At 43.7% G+C, this 14166-nt stretch overlaps 1 protein-coding gene across 1 annotated transcript in view; it reads left to right on the forward strand.

Annotated features, from left to right (window-relative positions):
* Positions 1–409: 409 nt before the first annotated feature.
* Positions 410–14166, forward strand: part of olfm2a (olfactomedin 2a) — a 367084-nt gene continuing 353327 nt past the window's right edge. Inside the window, exon 1 of the mRNA XM_052042035.1 lies at positions 410–745. Within this exon, the coding sequence (XP_051897995.1) occupies positions 689–745 (57 nt within the window). The 5' untranslated portion in view covers positions 410–688. The remainder of the gene's footprint in view (positions 746–14166) is intronic.

The raw sequence follows: 14166 nt of genomic DNA on the forward strand, positions 1-14166 counted from the left end.
ATTTGTGTTTCTATCAGTGTCTTGGTCCCTAAGTAATTTATCTCTTGGTCTCTGTGCATATGTGTACAGGTCTGTTTCTGAGTATGTGTGTGTGTGTATCTGTTTGTCCTGTGTGGTTTCTGTATGTGTATGCCTGTCTCTTTATACCTGCTCTTGTTTGCCTCTGTGTGTATCTTTGTGTGTGTCTGTGTATGTTTTAAATTATGCCTCAGGGCCCCCACCTTAACATATTTGCTAAATTGCTGAGCAGCACAGTATATTTGAAGAACTAAACAGAATCATTGGCTCCCTCTCTCTCTCTCTCTCTCTCTCTCTCTCTCTTGCTCTCCTCTCTCTCTCGTGCCAGGCTCTTTTCCTGCTGAGAGCTCAGTGATGCAGCAGCACCACTCTCTTCCAGCAGCTCCCTGTATAAACAAATATACAGATATCCCCCCTCCCTTGTTTTTGTGCTTCAACCGTCAGACTCTTTTCCCCCACCTCCTCTCCTCTCTCCCCCAACAATGGGCTTATGACTGAACCTTGTTTCTTTGCTCAGACAATGTCTGTGGTTAGCAGTACGGCAGCCTGCAAGGACAGTTGGCTATAAATACAGGATCAGATCCCCCTTTCACAATAAAATAGCATAACCTGAGATCAGAAGTGAAGAGGTGGCTGGCGATCTCTCCCTCCTTACCTTCTTGTTCAGAGAATGCATCTCTCTATCACCTTCTCTCTTTTCCTGTTGGTTGGTGCAAACCCTTGTCAGGTATGTGCTTTCTATTCTTTGAATTTACGATTGGATCTGAGCAGGGCGCTAGGGTTTGCTGGGGCTTGCGATGCTCAGGACAGTCTGACTGAGCACACTCAGGGGATTGTCGGTGGAAAGGTCCCTTGTGGGTAATCTTTCTGCATATGTGTTTTCTAGTTAATGGCTTGCCAGTGGTGCTTTAAGTGGATAAGATGTGGTTTTTAAGCTTGTCTTTGCTTATCTTATCAGTTGGAGGGTGAAAGATTTATTTCGCATAAACTCCGGGCATTGTGATCTTCCCGGCAAAATACAGTTCACACAGCAAAACACACATGGTCCTAGAGGCATCTGCTCATGGATGGACTGGACTTGCTCCTCACCATCATTTGAGCAGATGTATACACATACACAACACAGACAGACACAGGCGCACACACACAGGCACACACGCAGGCACACATATACATACATAGTCACGTATGCACACAGATACAAACACAGGCACACACACACACATGCAGGCACGCATATAGACATACTAATGCGCGCGTGAACACACACACACACACACACACACACACACACACACACACACACACACACACACACACACACCATTTACTAATCCTCCCAATAGTATCCTTCACATGTGAAAGTACATTTTCTCCCATTTGGGAATGCTCTGGTTCAGGCTATATTTTGCCTGTTTTCCTTTTGTTTTGTGTGATATTCTTCATTGTATAAAGTTTTATTTTGCATGGATCCATGAAATCTAACAGTAACCCTGGCCTTTCATCTCTGTAATGGGGAGGAGTGTGTGGCAGGTGCAGGGAGTGAACCAGTTGTTTTGTGATGGGCTCTCCCTTCGTGCACCGTATCTCCACTTTTAGCCAGTTCCTGCAATGAGTTTGTGAGCTCTTCTTTCCCGGGGCAGCGTCCCGAGAGGACGCATCCTGGGGGAGGTCTCATGGATTAGTAAACAGTAAAGAAGCCTGTAAATTCAGAAGCTTCCTTTGAATGAGATGAAGAGTTGGTCAAAGAGTTGTCAGTTTGAACTGATAAAAGATGGATTGAGGATGTGATATTCTTCCTGTGATATTTTGTGTGATATTCTTCATTGTATAAAGTTTTATTTTGCATGGATCCATGAAATCTAACAGTAACCTTGGCCTTTCATCTCTGTAATGGGGAGGAGTGTGTGGCAGGTGCAGGGAGTGAACCAGTTGTTTTGTGATGGGCTCTCCCTTCGTGCACCGTATCTCCACTTTTAGCCAGTTCCTGCAATGAGTTTGTGAGCTCTTCTTTCCCGGGGCAGCGTCCCGAGAGGACGCATCCTGGGGGAGGTCTCATGGATTAGTAAACAGTAAAGAAGCCTGTAAATTCAGAAGCTTCCTTTGAATGAGATGAAGAGTTGGTCAAAGAGTTGTCAGTTTGAACTGATAAAAGATGGATTGAGGATGTTCTTCGAATGTAGAAAGCGAGACATGTTCATGCCTTAAAGGCCTTGAGCTACTCTTCAAATTTTACTTCTGCTGCAATAGCATCATGGAATCATACAGCTCAGAAACAGGTCCCTTCGGCCCATCGAATCCATGCCAACCATCAAGCATCCGCTTACACCAATCCTACACTAATCCCATTTTATTCTCCCCACGTTCCCATTAATTTTTCCCATATTCTGCCTACACTCACCTGCACACCAGGGGTGACTTACACTCGCTAAGTAACCTACCAACCCGCACATTGTTGGAATGTGGAAGGAAACCAGAGCACCCGGAGGAAACCCACACAGTCACAGGGATCGTTCAAACTCCACATAGACAACAGCAGAGGTCAGGACTGAACTTGGGTCACTGGAGCTGTGAGGTAGCAATTTTGCTAGCTGTAGATCTTGGAAATGTGACAGCTAACTTGTGCATAGCAAGCTCTCACTCACACCAGTGTGACAACAACCTGACCTTTTTCTTGGTGATATTGGTTGAAGGATAGATATTGTCTAGAATGCCTCTGGAAGTGTTTATGCAGTCCCAAGAGAAGATGCAGGGTTTTGGTTTAATAACTGTTTGAAAACGGGAAAATTCTGACAGTGCAGCAGTCAGACAGCCCCACACTAGAATGTTATGGTGGATTTTGTGCATCCAGTGCAGGATTTGAACCCCTGACCCCGTGACGCAGAGGTGAAAGTGACACAGCTAAATCACAGAGGCTTTACAGTCACTGTGAGTACTCCCTTGGGCACTTCAGGCTGATGGACCACTGGATCTCTGCCCAGGAGCAGCAAGTAAATAAACTGATTGGCACCAATTCATCCTGCACCATATATTATGTGAACTCTCTCAATGAGTCAACCCCACAGCAGATTATACTGAAGCAGATACAGGCCTGGTTAAGTCCTCTCCAATACTTTGATAAGCTAACACATTGACCTCCATTGTGTAACTTGCAACTATACAAGTTGTAGGATAGATATTGTCCAGAAAACTCTGCAAGTTGTGTTATGGGATCATCTAGTGATGAAACTGTACTTGGAACATTATGCACAGTTTTGCCATTGAGGCGTTCTGTTGAAGATTCACCAGCCTAGTTCCTGGGATGGTGGGGTTGGCTGTGTGAGGAGAGATTGCATAGACTAGGTAGGGCTCTATTCTCTGAAGCTTCGGTTTATGACAGGAGATTTCATTGAAAATGAGTCTTTACAGGGCTTAACGGGCTGGATGCAGGGAGGATGTCTGAGGAGTCTGGAACCAGACTGAGATGAGGAGAAATTTCTTCACACATCTTTGGAGTTCTCTAACCCTGGAGGCTTGGTTATTGAGTTCAATCGAAACAGAGATCACTGAATTTGTGAACATTGAGGATCTGGGGACAGTGCAGGAGAACAGAGCTTAGATAACCATATTGAATAGTGAAGCAGGTTCAAAGGGCTGAATGGTCAACTCCTCCTAATTCCCATGTTTTCTTGTTCTCAGATATCTGTGTCTCGTGCATATTTGCTGCTGCTATAAGTTTGGTGGGTTTGCTATCATCTAAATAAGTGTGTCAGTAGTTAACTTAGTGGACATCCTATGGATCACGCTTCTGTTTCGCTCAGAGGCTGACTGTTAGAATAAAGGCATGTTCCTTTGATGTTCCAAGCTGAAGGTGAGTTTTTGTTATACTCCAAGTTCACATGCTGAAAGGAACCCAATACACTGCAGGCATTTGGAAAAAGATTTGGGAGAGTAAGAACATTAATCATCTTCTGGGTATGGGTTTACTTTTGCATAGTACGTGGATGGGTCTAGGATATGTTCTACGTTCTACACAGAGAGTGGTAGGTGCCTGGAATGGGTTCCTAGGGTAGTGATAGAAGCAGATACGACGGTGGTATTTAAGGGGCTGTTAGATAGATACATGAATATGCAGAGAATGGAGGGATATGGATCATGTGCAGGCAGAAGAGATTTAGTTTAATTTGGCATTGTGTTCTGGAAAGACACTGTGGGCTGAAGGGCCTGTTCCTGCGCTGTACTGTTCTATGTTCTATATTGTGGCAAACCGCCCTCTTGAAGTTGCAGTCTATGCACTGAAGTTACTCCCACAATTATGTTGGAGTTTCAATGTGCCAAGGTAGCAATGATGAAGGAACGCTGCTGTGTTTCCAAGTCAAGGTGGTATGAGACTTGGAAGGGGACTTGCAGGTGATGGGTTCAGTTCAAGTTAAACTTGAGTTTGTTGTTATCTGCACAAGTACATGTGTGCACAGGTACAATGAAAAACTTACCTGCAGCAGCATCACAGGCACATAGCATCATATAACATTCACAAGAAAAAACATAAATTAAACATAAATTATTACAAGAAATAACACAATTTGAACGAAAAAAAGTCCATTGTAGTGCAAAGTGGTCAAAATGGCCATAGTGTTGCTATAATGAGGTAGTGATTAGGGTTGTGCAGGTTGGTTCAAGACTGAATGGTTGAAGGGAAGTTGCTGTTCTTGAGCCTGGTGGTGTGGGACTTCAGGCTTCTGAATCTCCTGCCCGATGGTAGCTGCAAGAAGATGGCATGGTGCAGATGGTGGGGATCTTTGATAATAGGTGTTGCTTTCTTCATCTCATTGTTGCCATACCCCTGCTGCCTTTGCCTCCCAGTGTGGTTGAATTTGCAGATTTGCAGGTGCACTTTGGAGTGGCCAAGCTAAGTAACAGCGGTGTAATTTGAAGAAGGCCACAACAAGCTGATGGTGGATGGCGTGAATTCTAAGGTGGTCGATGAGGTGTCAATCACACAGGTTTTGTTGTCTTGGATTTTGAGCTCCTATTGATTATTAGATTCCTGTAGGGAAGTGGAGAGTAGTCCATCACACTCCTGAGGTGTATTGTAAGTGGCGGAAAGACAGTAGGAAATTAGGGACTGAGTCACTCACCACAGGGTAACCAGGCTCTGACCTTCTCATGTATTCCAATAACCCATACGCTTCAAAAAGTATTTAGTTTGCTGAGCTTGTGAGAGATGTTCGATAAATATAAGCTTTCCCAACTCAGTTTACCAAAACATTATTTTAAGATAAGATATCTTTATTAGTCACACGTACATGGAAACACACTGTGAAATGCATCTTTTGTGTAGAGTGTTCTGGGGGCAGCCCACAAATGTCGCCACGCTTCCGGCGCCAACATAGCATGCCCACAACTTCCTAATCCGTACGTCGTTTGTAATGTGGGAGGAAACCGGAGCACCCGGAGGAAACTCAAAGTCAAAAAGCAAAAAAAAAACTGCAGCTTTTGGAAATCTAAAATAAAAACAGAAAATACTAGAAATGCTCAGCAGTTCAGGAGGCATCTGTGGAGAGAGAAACACGGTTAATATTTCATGTCGCCACAGTGGCACGGCTGGTGGAGCTGCTGCCTCACGGCTCCAGTGACCCAGGTTCGATCCTGACCTCCGGTGCTGTCGGTGTGGAGCTTGCACGTTCTTTCTGTGACCGCGTGGGTTTCCTCCCACATCCCAAGGACGTGTGGGGTGGTCGATTGATTGTCCACAGTCAGTTGCCATTATGATGAAGAATCTTGGGGGAGTTATTGGGAATGTGGGGAGAATAAAATAGGATTAGTGGAAATGGTTGCTTTATGGTCTTTGTGTACCAAAGGCCTTGTTTCTGTGCTGTCTGACTCTCTGAGTGTGTGATCTTATGAGCTTAATAGAACCTCATTTAGGTCATTGACCTGAAATGTTAACTCTGTTTCTCTCTCCACAGATGTTGTCTAAACCGCAGGGAATTTTCTACACTTTGTTTTCACATAACCTTATTTTTTTTAGTGTAAAGAGCAGAAGTCATCAAATGCACTTGATGTAAGCTGAGATAATGATTAGAACCAGTTATCTGATTAGAAGTTCTCCCTCCCCTTACAGTATGAACCACTGTATTTTTAATCAAAGAGCCAAATGAGTTCAAGTTTATTGTCGTGGGCATACATACACAGGTATAAATGCCATGAACATTATCTTTATGTAGCAGCAGCACAGTACATTACAAATAATATAGCATAAACTTGTTATATAAATGGAGGGATGCTGTTTGGCTCATCCTGACCAGTTGAAAATGAACTGCAGTAAAAGTCCGATAATCTGTCATCCAATTGTTTGGAAAATTTGATAGTTCAGCATCTGGCTCACTCAGTCATCAGGAATGGGAGCTGGGGCTCCAGAGCTACAAGCGTGTTGTATGGGCAGGACGGGGACTGGAGTGTGGCCAGGATCAGAGTCTCAAAGTCAAAGTCAAATTTATTGTCATGTGCACAATCACATTTATGGACAGGTGCAATGAAAAACTTACTTGGAGCAGCATCACAGGCACATAGATAAGGAGCATTCACCAGAAAAGCATAAATTAAACATAAATTACGCACAATTTTTACAAGAACACAATTAGAACAAAAAAATCCGAAGTCCATTGTAGTGCAAAGTGGTCATAGTGTTGCTATTCTGTAGTGATCAAGGTAGTGCCAGATGGTTCAAGAACCAAATGGTTGCAGGGAAGTAACTGTTCTTGAACCTGGTGGTTGAGACTTCTGGGTTCTGTATCTCCTGCCCAATGGTAGCTGTTTGAAGATGGTGGGCTGTGTGTGCAGTTGGAGCCAGGGTTGGGGTCCAGTACACTAGGGGTCAGGAATGTGGGTAGTTTTGCAGACAGAGCTGAGGTCCAGCATGTTGTATATTTCCCAGTTCCTTTAAACTCAGAGTTCACTGAAAAATTTATATCATGTCTAACTTTTTAAAAAAAAAAGTGAAGTAAAATTGTGTTTGGAAATTAATAGGAGTGACATCCATATCCAATAGTCCAGAAAATCATTGCTACCAAATTTCCAAAGATGCCAGTTTGTCAGAATTTGATGATAATCCATTATCCAGCTCCTGCTCTGTAGCCCTGTAAGTTACTGCACTTCAAGTGCTCATAGAGGTACCTTATCAATGTGGACATTTCAGTAGCACCATTTTCTTTCAAACGTTGAATCCCTATTCTGTGGTTGAATTACATTTGCCTTGTAATGTGTAATTCCTGGCACGTTGACGCAGCAGGTAGTGCTGCTGCTCTATAGCTCCAGTGACCTTAGTTCGCTGCTGATCTCCAGTGCTATCTGGATAGAGATTGCACGCTCTCCCTGTGATCTTCTGGGTTCTCTGGTCTCCTCTCATATCCCCAGGAACTGCAGGTTGGTACATTGACTGGCCGCTGTAAATTGTCCCTAGTGTGGGTGGGTGGCAGTATAACCAAGGGGGCAGTTAGAGTCATAGTTACACAGCACGGAAACAGGCCCTTTGATCCAACCATTCCATGCTGGCCAAGATGCCTATCTTAGCTAGTCCCATTTGCCCGCATTTGGCCCATATCCCTCCATGTACCTGGTGAAGATTCCTTTAAATGTCATTCTCGTCCCTGCCTCAACCACTTCCGCTGACAGCTCATTCCACATACACGTCACCCTCTGTGTGAAGAAATTGCCCCTCAGGTCCCTTTTAAATCTTTCCCTTCTCATCTCAAACCTCTGCCCTTTAGTTTTTGATCCCCTTTTCCTGGAAAATAAAATGCATGCATTCACCCAATTTATGCCCCCCCCCCATGACTTTATGCATCTCTATAAGGTCACCACTGCTCCAATGAGTAAAGTCCTAGCCTGCCCAACTTCTCCTTATAACTCAGGCCCTCAAGTCCTGGCAACAGTCTTGTAAATACAGTTCTATGTTCTATTTAGATAGTCTTAGGCGAGGTTTAAAGGTCAGCACAACATTGTGGGCCGAAGGGCCTGTATTGTGCTGTACTGTTCTATCTATGTCTAAATCTTCTTTGTACTCCTTCCATCTTAATGACATCTTTCCTAAAATAGGGTAACCAAAAGGGTACACAATACTCCAGGTGCGGCCTCACCAATGTCTTATGCAACTGCAACATAACGTCCCAACTCCTGTATTCAATGCCCTGACTGATGGCCAGTGTGTCAGATGCTTTCTTCCGCACCCTGTCTACCTGTGATGCCACTTTCAGGGAATGGACGTGTGAGAGAGAACAAGTTACAGAGAAATAAGTGGGGGGTATGGGATATTTCTGAGTGCTAACATAGACGATGGGCTGAATGGCTTTGTCTCTTGTTGTGAGAATGTATGAAAAGTTCAAGTACATAATACCATTCGTTTCAATTGAAAGTCATTTTTTTCCCCAGAGTGAAATGCAATAATAAGCATTTCTGAATCATTTTGCTTCACTCCTGAAATTCAAACTGGCACTTCCAGGCATAAATTGCCCTTCAGCATTTGATGACCTTTCCACCTTAGCCACACATGGAAGCAAAGCAGAGGAACCTGAACACGCTGCTGGGCAACCATGGACTGACCCTCGACTCCTGACTGACTCCTCCCCAAGCCGCCTTGTCCTACAGCACTGTCTATGACATTCCGAACCTGGCCTTGGTCCTAGATAGACCAAGATGCCTATCTAAGCTAGTACCATTCGCCTGCCTTTGGCCCATATCTGTCTGAACCTTTCCTAGTGAAAAGTGAAAATGTCCAACCAAAATTTACTTTGGATCTCCACAAGAGAAACAATTCTCAATGTCACCATTGCAACATTGATCAATTTGAATGCACAGGAATGCCCAGGCCTTGTTTTCCCATCAACTCTTCCCTAATCCCTCTCCCAGTTAGTTTAAATAGATGGCCTTTATTCCTAATGACCTGCGCTCTGTCTCAGCTCCCCATAATTTTATACACTAACCGGGGCTCCCATTAATCTAGAATTGACTTTTAATAATAAGCCTTTTGGAAAAACAGTTCCATTTGTATAATGGTACAAGGAAGTGGTGTCAACATTGTTGAAAAACACTGTGATGCTGGAGGAACTCAGCAGGCCCAAAACATTGACTGCCTGCTTTTCTCCACGGATGCTGCCTGGCCTGCTGAGTTCCTCCGGCATCACAGTGTTTTTCATCTAGATTCCAGCATTTGCAGTCCTTTGTTTTTCTGGTGTCAGTATTGTTTTCCCCTTACCTACTCAGTTTGTTTCCATTCTTGAGTGGATCATCTATAGACAAAGTTAAATGGAAGGTAAAGGCATGGGTGGGAGACAAGCACGGTGATAGGGATGTGGAACCTCTCATTGACCAATTCTTTTATGCTCCATCTGACAATGTACAGGATGATACTGCTGTTTGAATGTTCCCTTCTTCAAATACCTACTCTGAACAAGAAACATCTCCTGGATGTTTAGATATAGACTAGAGCTCCTTCCGCTAAAACAGAGTGGTTTAGTACAGCATAACACTAAAACAAATTGGACTCAACCGACCCATGCCAATTTAATAGGAGCTGGCATCTAGAACATAGAACATAGAATAATCACAGCACAATTCAGGCCCTTCTGCCCACAAAGCTGTGCCGAACATGTTCCTACCCTAGAAATTACCAGGCTTACCCATAGCCCTCTATTTTACTCAGCTCCATGTACATTTTTCTAGTGAGCACTTGCCAACCAAGCATGCTCAACCTTGATAATTCATCAGTGGGTCTGGGTACTTTCTCTAACCAGCTCTTGAGATCATGTGTGCAGTTGGCAGTATGTTTGAGAAAGTATCTGAAATCACAGGGAACTGGGCCCAGTCTGGTCTCCATTTTATGGGGAAAAAAAGGTGATGTAGAGGCGAGGGAGAAAATATCAAAAAGATTCACAAGGAGGAAATGAGATCTGTAATTATCTTGAACCAACCAGCACAACCCTAATCACTACAGTTTATTAATACCATGATCACTTTGCACTAATTTTTGTTTTAATTCTATTCTATTCTTGTGACAATTGTGTATAATTTATGTTTAATATATGTTTTTTTTGTGAATGCTGCTTAGGTGATACTATGTGCCTGTGATGCTGCTGCAAGTAAGTTTTTCATTGCACCTCTGCACACGTATGTGCATATGACAATAAACTCTACTTTTGACTGTAGTCGGCAGTCTGGGGCTTTTCTTTTGAAAGGAATAAATTGGGATGTCTCCTGATAGAGATCTGTGTTGTTTAAAAAAAAAGGATTCTAAAGACAGAAGTGGTCGGGATACCAACAAGTTCAGTAGGGTATTCTGAGCAAACTTCTTTGCTGGTCAGAATCTCACTACTGCAGGGAGTGTTGAGGTGAACAGCACAGCAATCTTGATAGACACATAGAAAGGGCGGCATAGTGGCACAGCTGGTGGGGCTGCTGCCTCACACCATTGACCGGGTTCAATCCTGAGCTCGGGTGCTGTCTGTGTGGAGTTTGCACGCTCTCCCTGTGACTCTGATTTCCTCCCACTTCCCAATGACATGCTAGTTGCTAGGTTAATTATCCACTATAAATTTCCCCTAGTATGTAGGTAAGTGATAGAACCTGGGGGAAGTTGATGAAAATGTCAGGAGAATTTTAAAAAAAATGGGATTAATGTAGGATTGGTGTAAATGGGTGGCTGATGGTTGGCACATTTGATGGGCTGAAGGGCCTCTTTCCATGCTGTTTCTCTCTATGGCTCTGTACCTCTAAAGGTGAGCAAAGAAGGTAATGTGAAAAGGGGAAAGAAGAGATTTGTGAGGATCACAAAACCAAAAAGGTATAGGTTTAGAGTAAGAGGTTTAGAGGGGACCTGAGGAAGTATTTTTTCACCAGAAGATGGTTGGAATCTGGAGCTCACTTTCTGAGGAGGCGGTGGAGGTAGGTACTATTAAGAAGTATCCAGCTGAGCACTTGAATCACTGAGGCATAGAAGGCTATGGACAAAATGCCAGCAAATGGGATTGGGATTAGTACAGGTGGGTGCTTGATGGTCAGCATAGACAAGGTGGGACAAAGGACCTGTTTTTGAGCTGTATGTCTATGATTTTTTTGGGGGGTGTTGAATAGCATGCTTCTAATAGCATGTAGATATCATATACTGCTATGTAATTGTTTGGAATAGGGAGAACGAACAGGAAAACTTAATGATCCAATCAATAAAACCAATACAAATGTAAGAATTTATTTTCATTCCCTATCATCTGTATCACAAAGAGAGTGGATTCATTTAAAATTGATGCTGACTCTGACCCTTCACCACATGACTTAACACAAGTAATTAAACCCGACGATTTGAAGTGTATTGGTGCCCAGATATATTTTGCTTAAGAATCCAAATAAGTTTAATTTGATGCTTCACATGCAAGAAAAGGCTTAGCTTATTTGGTAACGCTGTGAATTCAGAGTCAGTCCAGGGTTTTACTGTAAACCTTTGCAAGCATAATAGGTGCTGCACAAACACCAGGCAATGACCACTTCTAACAAGAGTGAGTCTGACTATCTACAACTGATATTCAATGGTGTAACCATCACCTTGTCCCCACCAGCACAAACTGGGGGTCACCATTGATCAGAATATAAACTGGATCAGCCACCAGGGCTAGGAGAGCTAGACAGAGGTTGGGTATCCTGCAGCAAGTGACCCACTGATTCTGTGCTGCCTATCAAGTGCCCATTTATGCCAATCCTACACTAATCCCATTGTATTCTCCCAGCATTCTCCTCAACCACCATCACACACAGATCAACTTACAGCGGTCAGTTAACCTACCAACTCACATGTAATTAAGGACAGGAGAGGAAACCAGTGCACTCGGGGAACCCATGTGGTCACAGGGAGAAGGTGCAAACTCCACACAGCACCAGAGGTTGGGATTGAACCTGGGTTGCTGGAGCTGTGAGGCAGCATGCTGTTAGTGCCTACACTATGCCCATCCTTGCTCTAACACTCAAGAAGCTCTACTCTATTCAGGACAATGCAACTGCTTGACTAGTACACATCACTAGCTAATTATTCACTGTTTCCACTGCGAGGATACTGTGACTGCAGTGTGAACCATCTGCAGCAACTTACTGAGGCTTCTGCAACAATTCCATAAGATATAGGAGCAGAACTAGGCCATTCAGTCCATCAAGTCTGCTCCGCTATTCAATCATGGCTGATATTTCTCAACATTCTCCTGCCTTCTCCCTTAGTAACCCTTAACACCCTAACCAGTCAATAACCTATCAATCTCTGCCTTAAATAGGCCCAATGACTTGGCCTCCACAGCCCTCCATGGCAACAAATTCCACAGATTCACCACCCTCTGGTTGAAGCAATTCCTCCTCATCTCAGTTCTAAATGGACATCCTTTTATTGTGCCCTCAGATCCTAGACTCTCCTACTGATGGAAACGTCCTCTCCACATCCACTCTATCCAAGCCTTTCATTATTCAGTAGCTTTCAATAAGATCCCCCTCATCCTTCTGAACACCATTGAGTACAGGCCCAGAGCCATCAAACACTCCCCATACATTAAGCCTTTCATTCCTGAGATCATTCTTGTGAACTTCCTCTGGACCATCTCTAGGGTCAGCACATCTTTCCTTAGATATGGGGCCCAAAATTGCTATATTCTAAATGTGGTCTGACCAACGCCTTATAAAAGCCTCCTTGCTTTTATATTCTAGTCCTCTTGAAATGAATATGAACATTGCATTTGCCTCTCTTACTACCCACTCAACCTGCAAATTAATTTCCTTCCAAATACACAACCCCCACCACCCAGATGGATTAGGGCAGCAGGTGAACGAGGGTATCACTACCTACAGGTTTCCTTCCAAGTCTAACCCGACTTGGTCTTTTATCCTCATTGTGTCCAAATCTTGGAACGTTCTTTCTCTAAACACCTTCACCACACGGACTGCAGCAGTTCAAGAAGGTGTTCGCCACCATCTTCTCAAGGACGGTCATGGGTGGAAATAAATGTTGGTTTTGCCTGTGGCACACACATCACATTAGTTTTAAAAATTCACAGTACCTGCCATAGAAACCGACTTTGGATAAGATTTGGGACATTGACAAGCTGGCCATATTAAATGGATAGTCTGGTGGTAGTGAAATTGCTTTATTGTCACATGTACCGAGATACAGTGAAAAACGTTGTTTACGTGCCATCCAAGCAGATCATTCTATTTGTAAGTACATCAAGGTAGTAAAAAGAGAACAGAATGTGTTGCAGTTACAGAGAAAATGCAGTGCAGGTAGACAAATAATGTGCAAGGGCCATGAGGAGGTAAATTGAGAGATCAAGAGTTCATCTTTAGTGCATGACAGATCCATTCAAGAGTGTGATAATAGCAGGATAGAATCTATTCTTGAGCCTGGTGGTACGTGCTTTCAAGCTTTTGTATCTTCTGCCTGACAGGAGAGGGGAGAAAAGAGAATGACTGGGGTGGGAGGGGTCCTTGATTATATTGGCTGCAGTGGGAAGTGTAGGAGTCAATAGAGGGGAGGTTGGTTTGTGTGATGGACTGGGCTGGGTTCACAACTCTGCAATTTCTTGCAGTCTTGGGCAGAGCAGTTGCCATACCAACCATCCAGGCGATGCTTTCTGTAGTGCATCAGTAGATATTGTTAAGAGTCACCAAGAGCCTTCTGAGGAAGTGGTATGCTTTCTTGGCTGTTGCATCAATGTGGCTGGGCCAGGATAAATTGTTGGTGATATGTACACCTAGGAACTTGAAGGTCTCAACCATCTCCACCTCAGAACCATCGATACAGATGGGTGTGTACTCCACCCCTGTTCCTGAAATCAATGACCAGCTCCTTCATTTTGCTGACATTGAAAGAGAGGTTGTAGTCTTGACACCATGCCACTAGGCCCTCTATCTCCCTCTTGTACTCTGCCTCCATCTCTGATGTAAACAGTCACAGAGTTGTGAGAGACCCAGAGCGACACTGGTGCCAGTGCCTCCAATACAGTTGAACACTTGGACAAAGAGAACACTAACCTACTCCAACAGGACACGGTCAATGATATCAAGAATTCTGCCAACACACAGAAGTCAGTGATTGACGATAAGATTAAAACGCATAAATGTTACTATAGGAACAATGTACTGAAT

This window comes from Pristis pectinata, chromosome 31 (assembly GCF_009764475.1).
Source record: "Pristis pectinata isolate sPriPec2 chromosome 31, sPriPec2.1.pri, whole genome shotgun sequence".
Taxonomy (NCBI): Eukaryota; Metazoa; Chordata; class Chondrichthyes; order Rhinopristiformes; family Pristidae; genus Pristis; species Pristis pectinata.